The following is a 21453-nucleotide window of genomic DNA, read 5'->3' as shown; positions in this document are numbered from 1 at the left end:
TTATATCATTATTGATACTCTAGCTTATACCTATCACCTAAATAGTCTTTTAAACATTTGAGGTGAAAATGGCATGTAAACATATGAGGTGAAAATGGATTATGAAGTTTTAAGGACACCAAAAAGTCATTTTAGAATCATAATATTTGTAGCCTGTAAAGTGTTAAACAGAAAAGGACACATCCTGAATGCCAGTAAAATTTAAGAATCAACATACTCAAAAACACCAATATTGGTTTAGAATGTTTATGCTTGTTGCTTCTTCTTTTTGTCTGACCATTGTAAATCATAATATGCAGCAATTACCACCAGCATCATATCCTAAGTTCATGACTTCAACAAAAAATTTCAAGGATAAACATATTATACGGTAATTAAAGTAATTAGGGAGCACAAAAAGAATAAGTGATATTTCCCATTGAATCAGGATGACAAACCAGGTCTCTCGACTAGAAATCCCAGCAGTCTAATGACTGGTTTGTTCAACTCCTGTGCAAAACATCCATACACAACAACCCAATTTAAATCCCCCTCGCTATCAAGTGGCTGTTAAAAGAAGCACTTCATTACCTTTCCCACATACTGAGGTTCGGAGCCCATATATTCTTCCAGCACAAAGAACTGATTCCACACCCAGCCACGTTTAACTCTTTGGAAATGTGACTGTCGCCTTGGCCGGTGGATTTCATTTTCTCTTGGTTCTGTGGCTAAAATTTGTTGTGGCTGTGGTTGAAGTGGTGTTAGGAGACCACCATCGAAGAGGATCCAGAGAAGCAGGGATAAACAGTTCCTTGTAAGCATTGGCAAAGTCTTTCCTGCAGCTGAGTATGGAAACTTCAGTACTTAATGCAGAATTGTGGACTCCAGGATTGAGGCGTCTGTGGCCTTTACCACTTAGCTCTGGGTTTCAATGAAGAGAGAGTAATTGAAGCATTAATAGTTTTGAGGCTTCTGCTTTATTATTTTCCATTTAAAGAGACCTATAAAATAGAAAAAACAAAGACATTAAACTGGTAAGCTTTCATGTTGATCATAGTGGAATATTTGTGATATGTACTAACTAATAAAAATGGTGAACTTTAAAATATTAGGTTAAATTGTCACTACTATTCAACTTGGTATAACTTTAGTTAAATAATTACAGACTTAAAATTATCAGTAATAGGGTCGGGGTTTTGACCTAGTCGTAGAGTGCTTGCTTAGCATGTATGAATACCCGGGTTCAATTTCTCGGTACCACTTACATAGAAAAAAGCTTGAAATGGTGCTGTGGCTCAAGAGGTAGAGCACTACCCTTGAGAAAGCCCAAGGACAGTGTTCAGGCCCTGAGTACAAGCCTCAGGACTGGCAAAAAAAATATCAGTAATAATGAAGCAAAATGTGTATTATGAATAGAAATAATATGTATTTATTTTTATTAAAGATTTTAAGGAAAGAACACAGAACACTTCAAATAGAATTATGGAAATAGAGATGGATTTTTACTACAGATCTATTGATATTTTGATTAAACACAATTTATTCTTGGGATTTATTGGAATTTTAAAATAGTATCATAATAGTTCTTTATTCTATATAACTGGAAACATTAAAATTCTCCCATCTACAGCTATGAAACCTCAAACAGCTTCAAAAATTAGTCCTCCTTGAGAGGAACAAAACAAACTAAATTAGGATTCAGGAAAGGAAAGAGAAATTAATCTTAATAATTGTTAAAATTGTCCCTGATGTTAAGGAATTGAAGAATCAAATTACACAGGAAAGGTAGTAAATTATGAAATATAAAAATAAGTTATCTTACTAACATGTAATGGCTGATAAAGGATCAGGTTTGAAAAGGCTACCATATCTATAAGTAAAAATAATTCTCCAAACCTAGTGTACCTCAGTGAAAATATCAGGTTATGGGGATTATTTCACACATGACATGGAACTCAAAGGAAAATTAGATTCATTGTATATACTATTCTATTAATTAAAATAAATTATAAATGTTTTCTTATAATACCCATTCAAAAAAGAATACACATTAGAACATAGACTATGTATTAACAAATTATACAATGTAACTATCAATACACTGGAGAAGAGAACCAGTCCTGACTTCCTCAGGAAAGAAAACAAAATGAACAATCAAATAAATAATATTAAAAAAGATAATATAGCAAGGATGTGAAAACAAATGAACAATATATTGTTGATCAACTCATATAACAAAAGCCTGTTGTAGGTGACATGAACTGAAAGCTAAAAAAATGAATAGTAGCAACCTCACATCCTTTTCCTGATTAATTGACATACTCAGGTATTTGGGAAATGAAAGCTTAGCCAACATAATTGTATGCAATTAGCCTTTAGTCTGCAAGATTTCCACAAGCCAAAAATATTGGAGCTCATAAAATACATATAATGCTTCCACCAGAATTGAACTAGAACCCAATAATAAAGGCTTAAATAAATATCTATGAAGCATGTCATTTCTGTCATATAGTCAGTTGCAATTCCAGTTAATGCTTATGTACCATCTGGGCAAAATGTGTAAAGCATTTTTCACAAATATTTTCATTAAGATTTTTAAGTGGGTGTGATTCACAAATCTGGAGATAATAGCTAAGGTTGGCAGTGCCAAAAGTATTCTCTAACTGTCTTCTACAAAAACACAGTTAAAAGGGAGAAAGAATTTCAAAACAGGGGAAAACAAGATGAGCGGTAGGGGTAGGGGGGAGGGAAATGGGGACCAAGACATGTGAAAGGGTATCAATGTATGGGAATTAATGCACCATTTAGCTGGCAAATATCATGTAACCCTCTATTAATTACAATAAAAAATTATGAAAAATATAAAAAAAAGAAATTTCTGATGGGGGGTGGGGGGAGGGTAATGGGGACCAAGACATGTGAAAGGGTATCAATGTATGTGAATTAATGCACCTTCTATCTGGCAAATATCATGTAACCCTTTTATTAAATACAATAAAAAGTATTTTAAAAAGAATTAAAAAAATAAATTAATTTAAAAAAGGGAGAAAGAAGTTTCTGAAAAAATGTGTAACTACTCAGGTCTGACAAAATATAATTATGTGCATGTATATAAATTCTCAGAATTGTTCAGAAATATTTTTTATTTTATTGTCAGGATAATGTATAGAGAGGTTACAATTACCTTCATCAGGTCGTAGGTGCATTATTTCTCACACATTGATACCCCTTCTCATGTTTTGTTCCTTGTTTCTCTCCCCCACCCCTTCCCAATCATCTTGTTTCTCCCTCTTCCCTTCATTCTTTTAAATAAACATATATACAACATACCTGGTAACAAAGTAAGATATAGTAACAACATGAGATTAACATAAGGGCAAAAAAAAGAGAAAAGAAATAACTTAGTACATTAAGAACAACAACCACACAGATAAAGTTCTTGCTTCCATATCCTAGAGTTCATTTCATTTAGTATTATCCTAAATGACCTTATGTACCTAGGTTTTGAGCTATTATCCTCTGCTAGGAGAGTACCAGATGGTACTATTTCAAATGAGGGAAACCATTGAACCTGTTAACCAAAATGACAGAAAAGTGGCTGCGTATTTTTAATTTGGCCATTTTTGGTTCTCATTGGACCCTTATGCCAGTAAAATTTGCTTTTTATCTTTCACATTTTTGTATATTTCTCTATTTTTTTACATAATCTGGCTGTCTACCACACTCTCAGATTGTCTTATCTTTTCATCTCAAAGTAGAATGTTATATTTACAGCAGTAGTGATGTATTGGCAGTTACTAATTACCAGTATTTTCATTAGGATGGTTATTACCCATGCTGTGGATATAGTTTTTAGGAATAAGCACAACCTTTTTTCCCTCTAATTCCTGACACTTTAGTACACATTTTGCAGAGCTTAGGTACATACACTAGACCTTACAGTTCACATAGCATTTATCAATCTATCAGTGTCTCAACAATCTTTGTAAGTTTCACCTTGGCATTCTCCTCCTCTCTAGAGTTCAAATATTCTGGTTTTATTAGGTCTGATAGTAACAATATATTTACAATTATATATTTTTTCTTTAGTCAGGGAAAGAGAGGATCTAGAAAGCAGTGTTACTGTCTATTCTGGCTCCATCATTTGCAGCAGGTTCTGTCACATGCAGATGTCACACACATATCTGTGAAGCTAGAGGGAACTGCTCATTTAATAATAACAGCTATTTTTATTTTAAAAAATAACCAAGTGGTCCAATTTCTGTCTGCACAATGGCTCTGTGAAGTAATTGTGTTTATAAATAACCATTTTACTAAAGAAATGGGGCGTTGTGGAAAGATTGAAATTCTTTTTATTTTCATAGATTTTTTATTGTAATTAATAGAAGGGTTACATGATATTGGCCAGATAGATGGTGCATTAATTCCCATACATTGATACCCTTTCACATGTCTTGGTCCCCATTTCCGTCCCCCCACCCCATCCCTCATCTTGTTTTCCCCGTTCCGTATCCAATTTCAAATAACCAAATACAAATATATCCGATACATGAGGTAACAAAGTGAGATACTGTAACAATATGAGATAACCAAGGGACAGCAAAAGAGATGAGAGATAACATAGTACCTTAAGAACAACAATCATTCATTATATGGATTATGTTTCTATATCCTAGAGATCCTTTCATTTAGCATTCTACTATATGGCCTTTTGTATCAAGGTTTTGCTCTATTCCAAGCTCCTTGAGCTGATTCAAAACTTTGGAAGGGTAGCAGGCTATAAAATTAACCCTCAAAAATCAACTGCCTTCCTCTACGCCAACAGTGAGAGGAATGAGGCAACAATCAGTAACTCCTTTCGCAATAGCCTCAAAGAAAATAAAGTACCTAGGAATTACCTTAACTAAGAATGTAAAGATTGAAATTCTTGACCCTGCCATACAATGTAGCAGACAGCAGAGAGGTTTGATTTTGAGCTGTCTGATCCTAGGGCTCCTACTTTTAAATGGTATGCTATGCTTTCCATCTGTTTATGAATGAACAATCAGAGGTTCAAATCTGAACAAAGCTTTCATTGGTGGCTTCCAGGTCTAAATTTCAAATGTTTTCTTCAAAAAGTAGGTACTTTCATAAGGAGAAGTTAATTTTGTGCATATTTTTATGTTCATCATGTAAAAATGAATTGTAGCCTCGAGGTCAATATAGTTCCCATGCAAACTGGCCTCCCATACAATAATAGATCAAGTAGGAAAATAAAGTCAATAATTGACCACTCCAGTATACTAATATGATTTGAGGATGGTAAGGAATTCTGAAAATGTCTAATTTCCCAATTAATACACAAAGCAAAGCAATCAACAGGCCCTATGACATGAAGAAATTTTTGAAGAAAGATGAAGTTAAGGTCATTGCCAGCTGTGCCCAGCTTCTTGTCAGTTAGTTTGCAATGGGGGTTAAGCTCTAGGGGTCACAGGTGAGTTGGCAGCCCATTTGATCTCTGAATTTAAATATGGTCCTCCAGCCTCATACCATTAACATTTAATTAGCAAATTAAATTTTAATAAATTCATTTAATGAGTTAATAAAATGCAGTCTTTGTTGCAGTCTTTTTTTAAGCATCTGATGGCTTTTCACGAAGAAACTGTTGGGGAAATAGCATTTGACAGGTGATGTGCACCATTTATTTTCTTCTGTTGAGCTACGTGTAAAGCTACACAAGCACATTTTATTTCATCATTCAGTTAGAACATGCATGTAAGCACATTTCTGAACTTAATACTTAATGATCATAAAATCCAAAGATTTTGCAACTCTGCAGACCTTTCATGTGTAGAGAGTGATATTTTCACTGCATGTTGCCACTCCCAGCAGACTTATCTTTTAGATACACAAACAGCCAGGAAACTTTTAAAGTCTTATATCACAACAATGATAGTGGAAGAGATTGATGAACTCTGGTTCTGAATAAAATGGGGGAAAAAAAACTCCTCTTGGAGCAAAACATTGTGTCAATTATAAAAAAAATCCATATATTCAACCAAGGTACTTGCCTTGGTACCAAAGGAGTTGTTACCAACAACAGAAGCAAAGACATTATATGGGATATCATAACCAAATGAATATTTGAACATTTGAAACTTTAAAAAAGCCATGACTTTTACATAGGACATCACCAGAGTTGTGATTCATTCTACATAGCAGAACTTACACATAGTGTTTAAAAATTGTATTTATTTATTATCCCTGATATCTTATAGAACCAGTGTGGCTTTCCAAAGGCTTCCTAAAGGTAATGTGAGTCTATGGAGACTTATATCTCTCTTAGTAGAAGGATAGAGAAAAATACAGATCTTCATTTTACAATATAATATACTTGGGAATCTAGAGCCAAAACAAAATTCTCTTCAAATGTGTATCCAAAGCTGAGTGACATACTGAGGCTGTGGATTCTAAAGTTACCATTTAATTTGACTTAATTTTGCTTTTAAAGATAAGCATTAATAGGAGGCCTACTTTATATATATATATATACATATACATATATATATTACATACAAAAGCCTCTGTCATCAGGTGAGAAGATATTATGCTAAAAATTATGTTAATATCAAATTATTCTTCTATTAGGGACAGTGCAGTAAGACCAACTGCACACTGGATAATCCTTCAATAACTATGCTTGTGGCATATTTTGAATCATTGTAACATGGCATCACTCTTCAAAGGCACTTATTGAAGTTAAAAGCATATAAAACCTTGAAGAACATTTACAAGTACCCCTATTCTTTCCTGTTATAAATGGCCTTTCCATTTGAAATAGTAATTGAAAGTAAACTTTGAACTTCATATTTCTCTCTCCAGGACAACTTGAAAACATAACTTTTAAATCCAAAATGCTGTACAAATGACAGTTTATTGTTCCTGTTTTACAAGGTGTATTAAAATTATTGTCTATTTAAAAATATTAGTCTAATGGATTAGGAATAAGACTCCTTGAAATGATATCAGTGTATTTTTAAATATATATTTGGATGAAATTTTTAAACCTCTGTTTTAAATGAAATTAATTCTTGAGCAACTTCAGAGTGCTAACATCCCAACCAAAGTTATCTCTTGGTTGTGATTTAAATATATACCAGAAAGAAGCTGCCTTCTTTTTTTGAAGCAGTAAAGCCTTCCTTCTACTGCTTCTATTTTATGAAAAGTCCATTGAGAAGTAGAGACAGGTAATAGTTAATATTGATTGTTTGCTTGTATTGATAGAGAGACTTAGATTTGTAAGAATACTTTTTTGTATGTCTGTGAGAAGATATCAATAGATGATTAAGTGAGGGAAGGAAATGACTGGAAACAGATGGCATAATCTGATCCTGTGGAGGACTACATCACTGAAGAGGAAGGGAGAAGGAAGTCAACCACTATCGCATTTGCTATCTCGTTCTTGCCCACTATGAAGTGAAATGCTATGACCCAATTCAATCTCCCTGCCATGAAAGACCAAAGCTTCTGAAACTAGGAGCCAACACCTTTCTTTCTTCCTCTGTTAAGATGTTTTGATCAGTTATTTTGTCATGAACCGAAAAAAAATAAGGGAGACAGTAAACCAATCTCAGAGATATCCATGAAATATTTATGTAATAATCATAATTCAAAGATGTCATATGATATCAATGACTCATTCATCAAAATCCTACTTTCCTTTTTATAACAATTTCAGAAGTTAAATACTGTGGATAGAATTTGAAGCACAATGAATACGGCTGCTCTAGACTATCACAAAAATATTGAGAAAAAGAAGCAACCAGCACTCCTGTATCACAATTTATGGGAGTTAATTTTAATGACATATACCACTGAATCTTTACGTTTGAGGTGTATCTATTTTGTGATCTGCTCTTTCAATTTTTTTCTCAGTGGTTGTACGAAGAAGTTGCCCTTCAACAAAGCAGTTTGTGGGTACAGTACACCTTGATCAATGTCACTGTTTTCAGCATTCTCACCAACCCCTCCACACCTACATTTTGTTTAGAATATGTATTGGGATTTTTTTTGCCATCTAACAAACCATTTTATGTTTATAAGACATCTTGATCACCCACTCCTCCTCTTGTTTTTCTTGGTTTTGTGGCATGCACAATGTATTTTTTTGTACATTTTTACCAATGGTGGTAAGAATTTTTTTAAATGTACACACTTGTCTTTGTGTATTATCCTTGATTTTTTAAAAGAATTTATTAATGTTGATTTTTACATCATATTTTAAATAACAAGTTTAACAAGTGTTCAAGGAGGGAATCTCTATTTATAATCACTGGGACTTAGTATTTAGATCTTAATCAAAATTAGGCTAAGGGTTTGTATGTCATAGAAACATATTAATTTAAGAAATAAAACATTATGTCTATAGAGTCATAAGTTTTTATGTCTATATAGTTATGTTTATATTTCCATTACCATGTCCATAGCTTTGGGTATGCAGTTATTGAGTCCTCGCTCTTGTACTCTTTGGAATTAATAGCCACATATTAGGGATAGCATGCGCCTTTTGTTCCTTAGGTCTTGACTTGTCTCACTCAATGTGATTCGCTCTAGGTTCATCCATTTCTCTGCGAATGCCATTATTTTATCTTGTCTGTTGGCTATGTAGAATTCCATTGTAATATACCACATTTTCTGTATCCATTCATCTGCAGTAGGGCATCTGGATTGTTTCCATTGCCTGGCTATTGTGAATAGTGCAGAGATGAACATAGCTGAGCAGGTGTCCTTGTACTATCTTGGGTCATGATGTTTAGGATAGATGCCCAGAAGTGGTATGGAGGGATCGTAGGGAAGGTCTACTTTCAGTTCTTTAAGAAACCTCCACACTGCTTTCCAGAGTGGCTAAACTAGTTTGCATTCCCACCAGCAGTGTAGTAGGGTTCCTTTTTCTCCACAACCCCGCCAGCAACTGTCATTGTCTGAGTTCAAAATCTTGGCCATTCTTGTTGGGGTAAGGTGGTATCTTAGGGTTATTTTTATTTGCATTTCCTTTATGACCATGGATGATGAACATTTTCTCATATGCTTTTCTGCCATTTTAATCTCTTATTCTGATAGGTCTCTCTTTAGTTCCCTTGCCCATTTAGTGAATGGTTTATTAGGTTTTGGGGGGATTAGTTTCTTGAGTTCCCTGTAGATACTGGATATTAAGCATTTGTCAGACATATTGTTGGTGAATATCTTTTCCCAGTTGGTTGGCTGTCTCTCTACTTTTGCAACTATGTTTTTACCTGTACAGAAATTCAATGCAATCCCCATTAAAATTCCAAAGACATTCTTTACGGAAATAGAAGATATAATGCAAAGATTCATATGGAACAAGAAAAGACTTAGAATAGCTAAAACAATTCTAGGCAAAAAGAGCAATGCTGGTGGTATTACAATACCAGACTTCAAACTGTACTATAGAGCCATAATAACAAAAACTGCTTGGTATTGGCACAAAAACAGACCAGAAGATCAGTGGAACAGAATAGAAGACCCAGAAATAGAACCACATACCTACAGTCAACTTGTATTTGACAAAGGAGCCAAAGATATACAGTGGAACAAACCCAGCCTATTCAATTATTGGTGCTGGGAAAACTGGGCAGCCACATGCAGAAAACTAAAAATTGACCCTAGTCTGTCACCATGCACAAGCATTAACTCAAAGTGGATCAAAGACCTCAATGTCAGACCTGAAACCGTGAAACTGCTACATGATAAAGTAGGAGAGACACTGGAACTCATAGGCATAGGCAAAAGATTCCTGAACAGAATCCCAGAGTCACAACAGATTGGAGAGAGACTGGATAAATGGGACTACTTAAAAATAAAAAGTTTCTGCACAATGTATTTTTTAACTGCATTCTCCCTCCATACCCACTGCAGGTCACCACGGCTTTTCCCAGTTCCCATCTCTGTTACAAGTGCTCACTCTCTGGTACATACTTATTTTCTTGAGCTTTGACTTAGTCTTTCTAAAGAATTGCGAACAGGAAAATGTGGTGTGATTTTCAACTTGATTGTCCAAAAGCACTAGTAACTATATAAATACTACATTGTTTCAGTAGTCTGAGAGATCTGTAAATACAAACTAATCATGAGAAAATTATTAGAAAATATCAATTGAAGATTACATAAAACTCATAAATAGTAGGTCTTAATATTGGGCATATCATCAAAAACAAGAATAATCTGAGATACTTTCAGAACAAAGAAAAAACTAAGAACACTTTAACATAAATTCAGTCTATGAGATTCTTGAATAGTATAAAGGGGCCTTAGATAAGAATTACTCAGTGCATATACAAGACTCTATCATTATGAATCATAGTGGTTCTTTTGCTGTGGAAATTGCACAACACAATACAAAAAAATGGAAATGGAATGTTATATATACAGGGACTCTGTGCTATCTTTCTCAGTTAAATTTAATCTACTAGGTATTAAAATAAGGTTACACAGAAGCAGTGGAACAAAGGGTGAAGCACTGTAACAGTGATACCGGACACCATGTTGCAAATTAACTTTATAGACTGATGTAGGCGAAGGTAGTCAGTGGGGGTGCAAAGCAGAAGAAAGTGAGGGAGAGGGTAACATTGTTCAAAAATGAAGTAACTGTAATCCCTCAGTACATTACCATTATAATAATAGATATACATAATATATAAAATACACACATATATATAATACACAGGGTCAAAAATCAAAGTTCATATCTAAAAAAGCATCTAACACAGCAAATAAAAACTTTAAAACAGAGTATTTGAGAGAATATCTCTTTCACAAAAAAACAATGTGGAATATTATCATGGAAGGGCTAGCATATCAAATGTAGTAACGTATAACATGGGAAATTATGACATGACCAAGTCGTATTTATCCTATCACTGTAAAATTTCAAGTCAGTAGAGTAATGAAAAAATAAAACAAACTCTAAACATGATGGCTTGTTGATGTTTGGTATCTATTTTATGCTGCTATATTTGATAGAGGTCATTGGTTGTTTGAATATTTGCATTATTGAACCTAAATCCAAAGTTTTGAACATGCTTGGCAACTGTTCTACTGTTTAAATCACGACCTCAAGTCCCCCAAAGCACTTCATTGATCAAAGAAATTTCATAAAGTAAGTATTCAAAAATCACTTTCACTCTCAAACAAAAACTTTAACAAATGTTCATAGTCACCATAATAATAATAGTGACAGCAGGTTTAAGTCTCTGACAACAGAAAAGGAAAACAGTATATATGCTTTCTCCATTTATAAGCTTTCCTTAAAATACTTCATAAAAGAAATTAGCCCATAATATGAGGATAAAGCTTAAATAGAGCAAAACCTTGATACATAAGGCCATATAGTATGACGCTAAATGAAAGGACCTCTAGCATATAGAAACAAAAGCCATATAATGAATGACTGTTGTCCTTAATGTACTATGTTGTCTCTCATCTCCTTTGCTATCCCTTGTTTATCTCATATTGTTACAGTATCTCACTTTGTTATTTGATATATCGGATATATTTGTATTTGGTTATTTGAAATTGGATAGGGAAGGGGTGAAAACAAGATGAGGGGTGGGGGTGGGGGCAAGGGAAATGGGGACCAAGACATGTGAAAGGGTATCAATGTATGTGAATTAATGCACCTTTTATCTGGCAAATATCATGTAACCCTTCTATTAATTACAATAAAAATATATAAAAAATAAATAAAAGGATGAAAAAATCTAACTCATTATATACATGACAAACTACTGTACATAAAATATCCTGAAAAAATACACTGATGAATGTGCATATGTATATATATACATATATATATATACACACATGTATACACACTAATATGTATCATAAATCCAGTAGCAAATCAAAACAATATAAAAAAGTGATTGCATTTCTAGCCATTTGAAAGGACATTCGGAAAATTAAAATAAGAAAATAATTCCATTTGCAACAGCATGAGAAAAATAGAGTATTAGGGTCAAAATGTAATCATAGTCTAAGCTAAAATTCACTAAACATTATTGACAGACATCAAGAAATGCTTTAATGAATGGAAAGATATTCCATTTTCAAAGCATAGAATTTGCTATTATTAACAGTATATACTTTTTCTAAATCTCTCCAGGTAGGTGTAATCCAATTATTTTTTGAAGAATCCACTTCAAGCAGTGGTTGGGTATGTTACTTCATACCTATTATCCCAACTACAAGGGAAACAAAACAGATGGGCACAGCAGGGTGTGTGTCTGACATCCCCAGTGATAAGAGAAAGCAGAAATATGGAGTTTATAGTCCAGTCTAGCAAATACCTAAAGGCATAACTATATGAAAAATATAGAATTGCTAGCCAGGTGCATGGTGGCTCATGCCTATAATCCTAGCTATTCAGGAGGCTGAGATCTGAGGATCAAGGTTCAAAACCAGCCTGGGCACAAAAGGATCTGAGACTCTTATCTCCAATCAATCTCTAGAAAACGGGAAGTGAGGCTTGGCTCAAGGTTAAGGTAGCCTTGAGTTGAAGAGCTCAGGGATAATGCCCAAGCGTAAGGATAGGGTGATAGCCTAGAGCTGAAGAGCTCTGGGACAACACCCAGGCCTAGTTCCAGCTCCATGACCCACAAAAAAGTAATAATAAAATAAATAATAAAATATATGGAATTGCTGATGAAAATAATGGCTGGAGTCCCAGATCTAGTGGTAGAGTACTTCAGCTGTTCCCCAGTAGCAAGAGGTATCATAGCTATTGTGGACTACTTTCATGTCAAAAGTTAATGTTGTTGCTCTTCTTTTGCCAGAATATGCAAAAGTTAAATCAGGATGCTTTGTAGACTAAAGCTTAAGTGTTAATATCGGAGGATAGTTAGATAAAACATCTTAAATGGGCAATGTGGCTGTATGTATTTTTGTGCAGTAGTTGTGTGTGGTTGGGTTTGCTTTAAATACATGACCACAGTGGCATGAGTTCCAAAAAAGGATGAGATTTCCGAAAAGAAAAAAATCTACCTTCAAAGAATATCAATAAGAAAATAAAAAAGGAAACCTACTCAATAAGAAAAGTAAGCTTGGAGCAAATGTCTGAGAAGAATTTTGTATTCTAAATGTTCAATGGTCATTTATTGGTCAATGATACATTACATCAGTATTGATATATATGGACATTTCTCCAGATAACATATAATGATGGACAAACACCACAATAAAGAAAGGCAGTGAAAAAGCATTAGTCCCTAGGAAATTTTGAATCAAAGAGAGCATTTTTTTTAAGATGGTAAGATATAGCAGTTTATTTGTGACAGCCAAAATGCTTATAAACCTAAATGGTTCTAAACAGAAGAATGGGTAAAGTAAATGTGGCATATACATATCATGGAATATTATGTAACCATATAAACAATGATAAATGAGTTTGATGTATACTACAGCATAGATGTTTTAGGAAAAGATACTAAAGGCATTAATGAATCTTTGAAAAAAAATAAAGATAGTAAGATAGTAATGGTATATGATAAGATAGTAAGATAATGGTATATGATAAGATACTAAGATAGTAATGGTATATGATGGGGACAAAGTCAGAATTCTCATTCATACTATTAAGCATGTCAAATGATTTTGCCTCTTCAGAAGTCAATTTGACAGTTATCAAAATGTTAAATAAAATCACCGCATGGCAAAGCAATTTAAAAATTAGAAATATACTCACAAAATTAAAAAATGCATGAACATTAAAAGATGATCAGAGATGGCAACACAATTTCATAAGTTCCAAAGAATAATAACAAAGATGAGTTCCTGTAAAACAATTTGAGATATTCACATACCATATATGGGTTTTAAGATTTTTGCAGCTGTTCAAAGAAAATGCGTAACCAAGAGAAGCAATATAAACAACAAGTTTTGCTGGATTTGTGATTTCTTTTCTACCCATAGTATTTCCTGGTATAATGAGATAACTCAGGTCTTTTGATGAAGGTCACCATCCAGAAGTTAGGAGGGTGAGGGAATTCCTAAGATCTAGAAAGTTCTCAGAGGTCTTTTAAATATTTGAGTGATATAACTCTACATTTGGAACCAGGACTCTAGGTTAAAGAACTCCACAGGCCAAAGTAACTTAGATCTAATAAAAATCAATGTATATTATCTCCTATTGGCTTTGTGGGATTGAGGTAAATATATCAGGTAATCTCAAAAGGGGTAAGATCTATTTGTTTGGGCTCTTTTATAAATTGAATGGGAGGAAGTTTGAGTTTGACTCTAGTAAGGTTTAGAGCTGATGGAATTCAGTCTGCTTTAAAATATGTATCATAGGCTAATATAAATGGCCTACATTTAGACTCAATTATATAAAATTATACAACAGGATATCATGACATAATAAAAAGAGACACTTCAGGGTTAGGACTATGGACTATCATCTAAACAAAATATATCCATAAAAGACTATAGTTTGCACTGAATCAATTTAATTTACATGAAATATACACAGAGGTCAAAAACAGGGTAAGAGTGCCAAAAACTGTTAGGCAGTGTCTGAGGGGTGGCAAACCTATTTTACATTCAGACTATAATGGTGGTTGTATATCAATGTGAATAAGCTAATTAAAAATAATTTTAAACTTCAAATGGCTGCATTGCTTGATAAGGAAAGTCTAATAAGGCCTTCTGTTAATCCATTTGTAAATTGGTAAATGGTAAACTTGTTCAGTATTTTGGGCTGTAATGAGGGTATTTGAATTTGTTCTTGCTTCCTTAATTAAAACAAAAACGTGTTGATCATAACTTTGTATACTTTATATAACATTGCCAGTTCAACTCTGAATTGCCTCATGTTTGAGAGTGTGCATGTTGTTTTGCTAGCAAGAAAGTTCCAGGGCTACTTTGGCTAATCTCATATTGTTACTGTATCTGACTTTGTTACCTGGTAAATTTTATATATATTTATTTGATTATTTGAAATAGGAAAGGGAAGGAGGGAAATCAACGTGATTGGGAAGGGGATGGGGGAAAGGAAATGGGTACAAAAACATGAGAAGGGGTATCAATGTGTGAGGAATAATGCACCTACTACCTGATGAATGTAACTGTAACTCCTCAATACAATAAAAAAAAAGAGAGAGAAAGTTTTAGGGCTACGCTATAAACACCAAGCTATTTTTACAAATTTTTGAATGTTTCATAGAAAGCATCTGAGTTAAATTCTTGAATGTTTCATAGAAAGCAACTAAGTGAGGCATAACCCTAACTGTGCTTCATCTGGGATGTAGAAGACAATCGAAAAGGTGACTATTACACAGATGTGTTTCTTCCATACAGAAAGGCAAGGGACTTGGGCTAAAGGTAGAGCTTAAAAGTGTCAGTCTGAATTGCAGTGGACTAGATAGACTCTAAAGGTCCTAGGTTAACCCACAGGTCAAGAAAGAAAGGGGAGAGGGAAAAAGGAAGATAAAAAAGGATGTGAAAGGAGAATGAAGGAGCCATGCACCACGCAATAGGAAACACAGACATCGTATTTTAGAGTGAGGAATATAAACATGGTAAACTATTGTGACTGACATCATTAAAGGCTGTGAGGAAATGGTCCCAGGGTGACAGTGCATGTTTCTGCTCGCATGATTAATGCTTATGGCCCTTCAGCAGATGAGTGCTCTCACTTTCAGCACATACAGGCAGCAGAAATAATGACAGTTTAAGGAAAACAAAGTCCTACTTCTACGACAGCTTCTGATCTTGAAGCTTGATGTATCTTGTCTCCTGGCAGCAGATCTAACATCCTTTCTTTCTTATTTCTTATATGTTCTTCTTATTATTTTGCCTTTCTCCCTCTCTCTCTTAGGAGTTGTGATAAAATGCAAGAAATGCATAAATCAGATAGGTATCATTTCTACAGCTAGCAGTCCAGAATATAGAGGAAAACAGAATTTCTATGCAATCACTATTCAACACAAATTTTATCAAATAATAAATTGCCTAGTATTTCCTGGTGGGAGTATGTAAGAGATTGCTGACTTAGACTGACATTGTCCTTTGATTTATTTTTATGAATTACCATGTTGTCCTGAACTATCAACCAAATTTGCATCACTGCTTACTCACCTAACCATTCATTTCATGTTAAAAAAAAAAACTAATAAAATCCATAGGCTAGATTATACCACAGATTAATATCTCTTCAGTAATTTATCTATAATTTTATACTGAGATTTCAGTGGGTTTATACTGAGTTAAAAGTATTTTGCTGGGTGTGGTGTCTCAGATCTCAGGAGGTTGAGATCTGAGGATCAAGTTTCAAAGCCAGCCAGGGTACAAAAGAACCTAAAACTCTTATCTCCAATTAATCTCTAAAAAACAGAAATGGGGCTTGGCTTAAGAGTAGGGGGGTAGCCTTGAGCTGAAGAGCTGAAAGACAGCATCCAGGCCAAGTTCAAGCCCCATGACCCACAAAAGAAAAGTATTTTATGTAGAAGAAATGAGAAACAATAGTACTATCAGTCTAGTATCAATAATAGCCACTCAAAAATCTAAGGCATCAGTTTGAAACCAGCCCAGGAAAAAGGATTGACTTCTGCAATTAACCAGTGAGATGCCAGAGTGGGATGGTGCAAGTGGAGGAGTACCATGTATAATTTTAAAAAGTGTAGCAAGTACATGATCTTGAGTTCAAACAATACCAGATAGAGCAACACACATAGCAAGCAGTAATATTATTTCTCATTTAGATCACAAAGATATTTCCTATATGTTTCACATAGTATTATTTTTCAGTAAATATTTTTGCAAATAAAATCATTGAAGTGTATGTCATATTGACATTATAAAGGAAGTAACAGCTGCTTGTTCAGTTAGGTATCAAAAATAGACATTAATAATCAAGGTATTGCACTTTGTATCATAGTGCTTAGGAGAAAAATCTAGAGTTCGTTTGTATATACAGACTTTATTGGAACTAAAACCAAGAAAACCCTAAGGTAATTCACAAAGGAACATTAAGAGAAAATTTAATGACAAATTTGTAGCCTTAGAGATTTAGAATCAATTAGTTATAGAAATCATGTAAAAAAATAGATACAGAACCTGTATGTTGAAAAATACACTTTTACATGCCATATTTGTAATTAATTAAAAAATGCTAATGGATTATCACATAACTTCAAACATTTTGTTCATAAATATCTGAAAGAAATAAAATATTTCTCCAAAATATTTTGAAGTATTTTTGTTTTATAATTATTATCTTTAAATAGTTATACAAAGTTTCTGTCAGCATAATGTTTCTTAACCAATGACACATCTATTCTTCCCTATTATTCTTGAGCACACACACAGGCCCAATTTCTTCAGTATCTAAATTCAAGGAATGTAATTTCAGATGTTAATTAGACTTAAGGAGGCATTTGTTTGGAAAAGGAGGGAAGAATGAAAAAAAAAAAAAACAAGGAAGTAAAGTATAGCAGGAATTTACCCTGAAAGTTTATTTTAACATTAACATTCCTAACTTGAAGGAACAGAATCTTGAAAGATTTTACAGCAGAATATCTATTCTGGTAAGTTCAATTTATGCAATGGAAATATTTCCAGTATTTCTTTTCAGTGAGGACAAACATTGACGTGCTCTCCCAGCAAACTTATGGGAGCCCAGATCTATTCCAAAGAATACCTTTTCATACATTGAAAAGAATCATTTTTCCAACCTAACAACTGTTGAAAAGTATATAATTTTGTCTTATAAATTACATCCATCTATAAAATGCAAGATACTCTTCAATGGGGCATGTAATAATCCATGGTTGATGTAAAAAAATATACAAACTGGATGGCTAAAAAAACAGCAAGTTTTTTATTTTAATTTGTTTTGGGTTTTTTTTTCCCCCATCAGTTATGGGGCTGGGCATTCTTCAGGTCAAGGCTACCGCCCTAGGCCTTCAGCCACAGTGATACTTCTGGTTTTTCTAGTGGTTATTTGAAGATATGAATTGAAGATATGAATTTTAGTGCCCAGCTGGCTTTGAACCACAGTCCTCAGATCTCAGCCTTCTCACTAGTTAGGATTACAGGCATGAGCTACCAGACCAAGCTAATAGAAATGTTTCATCTCACAATCATTTGGAAAATTAAAGTGCTTGACAGGATTGAATTCTTTTATTGGGAGATGGGTGAGGAGACTAAGTTCTGGTAGCTGGCTTCTGGTAGCCTCAGGCATGTTGTGGTTGTGGATAGAATTCATCTTTGTCAATGTATCATCCTTGTTCCAGATGCAACTGTGTCCATTTCCAGATCTCTGCTTTTACATAACAAGAACATTATGTGGGCACCAGTGCCTCATGCCTTGCTCCTAGCTACTCCAAAGGATGAAATCTGGAGTGTTGAGCTTTGATGACAGCTTGGGCAGAAAAATTCATGTAGACCATCTCCAAAATACCCTGATAAAAAACAAGATTGGATGCTAGGTTCAAATGTTAGAGAACCAGCCTAGCAAGCAAGACAAACAAATGAAGAGCAAGGGCTTGAGTTCAAACTCCAATGTCAAAGGAACAAAGGAGAAAGGAAGGAAGATAGAAAGAGACACATGGGAGGGAAAGAGTAAAGCATGGAAAGAAGGGAAGAAGAGGGGGAGGTTGGGAGGGAGGGATGAAAGAAGGGAGGAAGGAAGGAAAGAAAGAAAGAAAAGACGTGCTTGACTATTAATTACATAAAATAATCTCATTTTATATCAATTGTCTTATGAAGAATTTAGTTCCACATAAAGTCACTGTTTGAATGGATGATTTTGTGTGGGGGGGCATAGGGGAAATATGTGGGTGTATAATTCAGCCCATCATAGGATAATACAGAATTTTTCTTTAAAACTAAGAGGATTTTTAAATAAACTTTGTGGATATTATTTCTAGTTTGATATATGTGCTTTGGTTTTTTTACTTAATATTATAGCCATAGAAATTTCACTATGGGGATATTTTTTAAATTTTTTCATCATCTAATGAATGATAAAAGATATAGGTACGTCACAGTGAAAGCCTTCATGGAACTGACAAAAACCAGTATGACTTCTTTTACTTGAGGAAACAAATTTTGGTTATTTTGCTGTTTTGTATGTAGGAATAGAAGAATGCAATAGCTGCGCATATGTACACTGGCAATTATATATAAATTGCAGTCATAAATTTGAATAATATAAAACAATGAGCTAGACTTTTATGTAATGATATGGAGACATATCAAAACCAGAGCATAAAATGCAAGGGGATAATTAAGAATATTTTTAACTTCTGCAACTTAATCATGTATTATGATAGCCAAGTTCCTTGAGATCCATCTAAAGAAAAGGATGGTAAATGAATTGAAAGAACACATACACACATACATACTGGAGTGAACATTGATAAACACAAAGAAGCACAAAATGAAAGGATAAAGGGATAAACCCTTGAATGACTATAAATCATGATTGGCACTGCTTGTGGTAGTGATGTTAATGGAGGTCTGTGATCACTTGGCTTATGTACACCTGGATCCTGACACACAGAGGAAATGACTCAGGTACACATGATTTGGACAAAGTCGATCCAGAGTGCACACTGAGACAATGAGTGATTTCCTTACAGCTGAAATGTCCTTTGGAGTGATAACACAGAGGATAAATGATGACAAGCTCTAGACATCTTCTCCATAATAATATTTCTTATATTCCATTAGGCTCACAATAAATTTGGAAAGGATTTGGAGGATTATTCAATGATTTCTTTTTTAGTAACTCTGATAAGAAAGTTTTATGAACTAGTAAGATACTGGTAATATATCAGGTTACTGACTTGAAAAGATTATTTTCAGATTTGTTGAAAGCGTGATATTTATGTATTTATTTATTTTTGTCATTTCCTTTTGGATTTAAACCTGGGTGTTTATTGTCAGATGCCTTATCCCTGTGCTCAATCCCAGCCAGAGCTGGGATTTACATATACATGTAATCATGTCTACTGATTTTGATAATGAATGAACACAAAATTGTGGGTAAGTGGTTTTAAAGAAGCATCATGCTTTGGGTTTGTTGCCTGTAATTGTAGGACTTGGGGACTAGCAATTGGCAGGATTGTGGCTCCAATTCTGTCTGGATAGTCTGAATACTTCTTGTAAGGTAACTAAGTCCAAACGTGACGATGGTGTGGCAAGATAGCTGTGGCACCAGTCCCTGAGGGGAAACTCCACTACTACGAAGAGAGGGGAGGTAACATAATTTGATTGTTACAATTCATGTAATTCTTCATCGTGTTTGAAATCTTGGGGAAATAATTATCCATGTGTTTCTTTTCCTCTCCACACAAATGTGGCAGTGAAGGCCTTTCGGCTCTAGACAAGTTTTTAAGCACGGAAGATTGAAATGAAGTTGGTCTACGGAGCGTTCATCAGGCCTTCTTACAGACCTAGGATTCAGTGATAAAGTTTTCCTCTTGATCAAAATCAAGTAGCTGGGCCGGGAGTTTGGCCTAGTGGTTAAAGTGCTTACCTAGCACGCACGAATATCCGGGTTCGATTCCTTGGTACCACATATATAGAAAAAAAAAAGCCAGAAGTGGTGCTGAGGCTCAAGTGGTAGAGTTCTAGCCTTGAGAAAGTCCAAGGACAGTGCTCAAGCCCTGAGCTCAAGCCCAGGACTGGCAAAAATAAAAAAAAAAAAAAAATCAAGTAGCTTTACTTGATTATAAATATTTTAAATTTTCTAAACTCAGGTGTGTCTACCTGTAAGGCACTGTAACATATGGAGAGGTTTGATTTTGTTCTTTACACATCTCCTATGGGCCTGTACTATCAGGAACCTGATACACTACTTCAGTCATTGTGAGTAAACTCATTCCTTGTTTCTGGCATGTGTCTCATGCCTTCAGTAAGCATTTATTAAAAATGGGTAGATTAACTTATTAACGTTCAAGAAGGTGAAAATTTGAGCTCAGCGGGGTGGCTCATGCCTGTAATCCTCAGGAGGCTGAGATCTGAGGATTGTGGTTCAAAGCCAGCCTGGGCATTAAAGTCCATGAGACTCTTATCTTCAATTAAGTACCAGAAAACAAGAGTGGAGCAGTGGCTCAAGGGATAGGGTGGTAGCCTTGAGATGAAGAGCTCAGGGACAGTTGCTAGGCCCAGAGTTCAAGCCCCGCAATGAACAACAACAATGTAAAGAAGATAAAAATTTGAAACATTTCACAATTATTAACAATGACCAAAAAAGATAAAGCCTCTGAGTATATGCTCAGCTATTACATGGGTATTTACAACTACATCAGACAATGATTATATTTACCAATAAATATTTCATATTATTTCACTATTTCATATTATCAAAGATATTTTAGAGGAAGTAAAAGTCAGTGTGTACTCTGCTGCAATCTCAGTTTGTGTAAGGGCTAACAACATATGATAAGCAATACAAGGTATGTTTTTAATAGAAAT

The 21453-nt window shown here is 34.3% G+C and overlaps 1 protein-coding gene across 2 annotated transcripts in view; it reads right to left on the bottom strand.

The window, feature by feature from the left end:
- Cdh12 (cadherin 12) overlaps positions 1-21453 on the bottom strand; it is a 785868-nt gene that overhangs the window by 224774 nt on the left and 539641 nt on the right. For both annotated transcript variants that reach the window (XM_090332101.1, XM_090332100.1), the window contains exon 4: positions 571-980. In XM_090332101.1, the coding sequence (XP_090188227.1) occupies positions 571-801 (231 nt within the window). In that variant the 5' untranslated portion in view covers positions 802-980. The remainder of the gene's footprint in view (positions 1-570; positions 981-21453) is intronic.

The sequence above is a fragment of the Megascapheus bottae genome, chromosome 4, assembly GCF_031878675.1.
Source record: "Megascapheus bottae isolate mThoBot1 chromosome 4, mThoBot2.hap1, whole genome shotgun sequence".
NCBI classification, from domain to species: domain Eukaryota; kingdom Metazoa; phylum Chordata; class Mammalia; order Rodentia; family Geomyidae; genus Megascapheus; species Megascapheus bottae.
The sequence above is the reverse complement of the archived record's forward strand: the minus strand, read 5'-3'. Positions and strand labels throughout refer to the sequence as shown.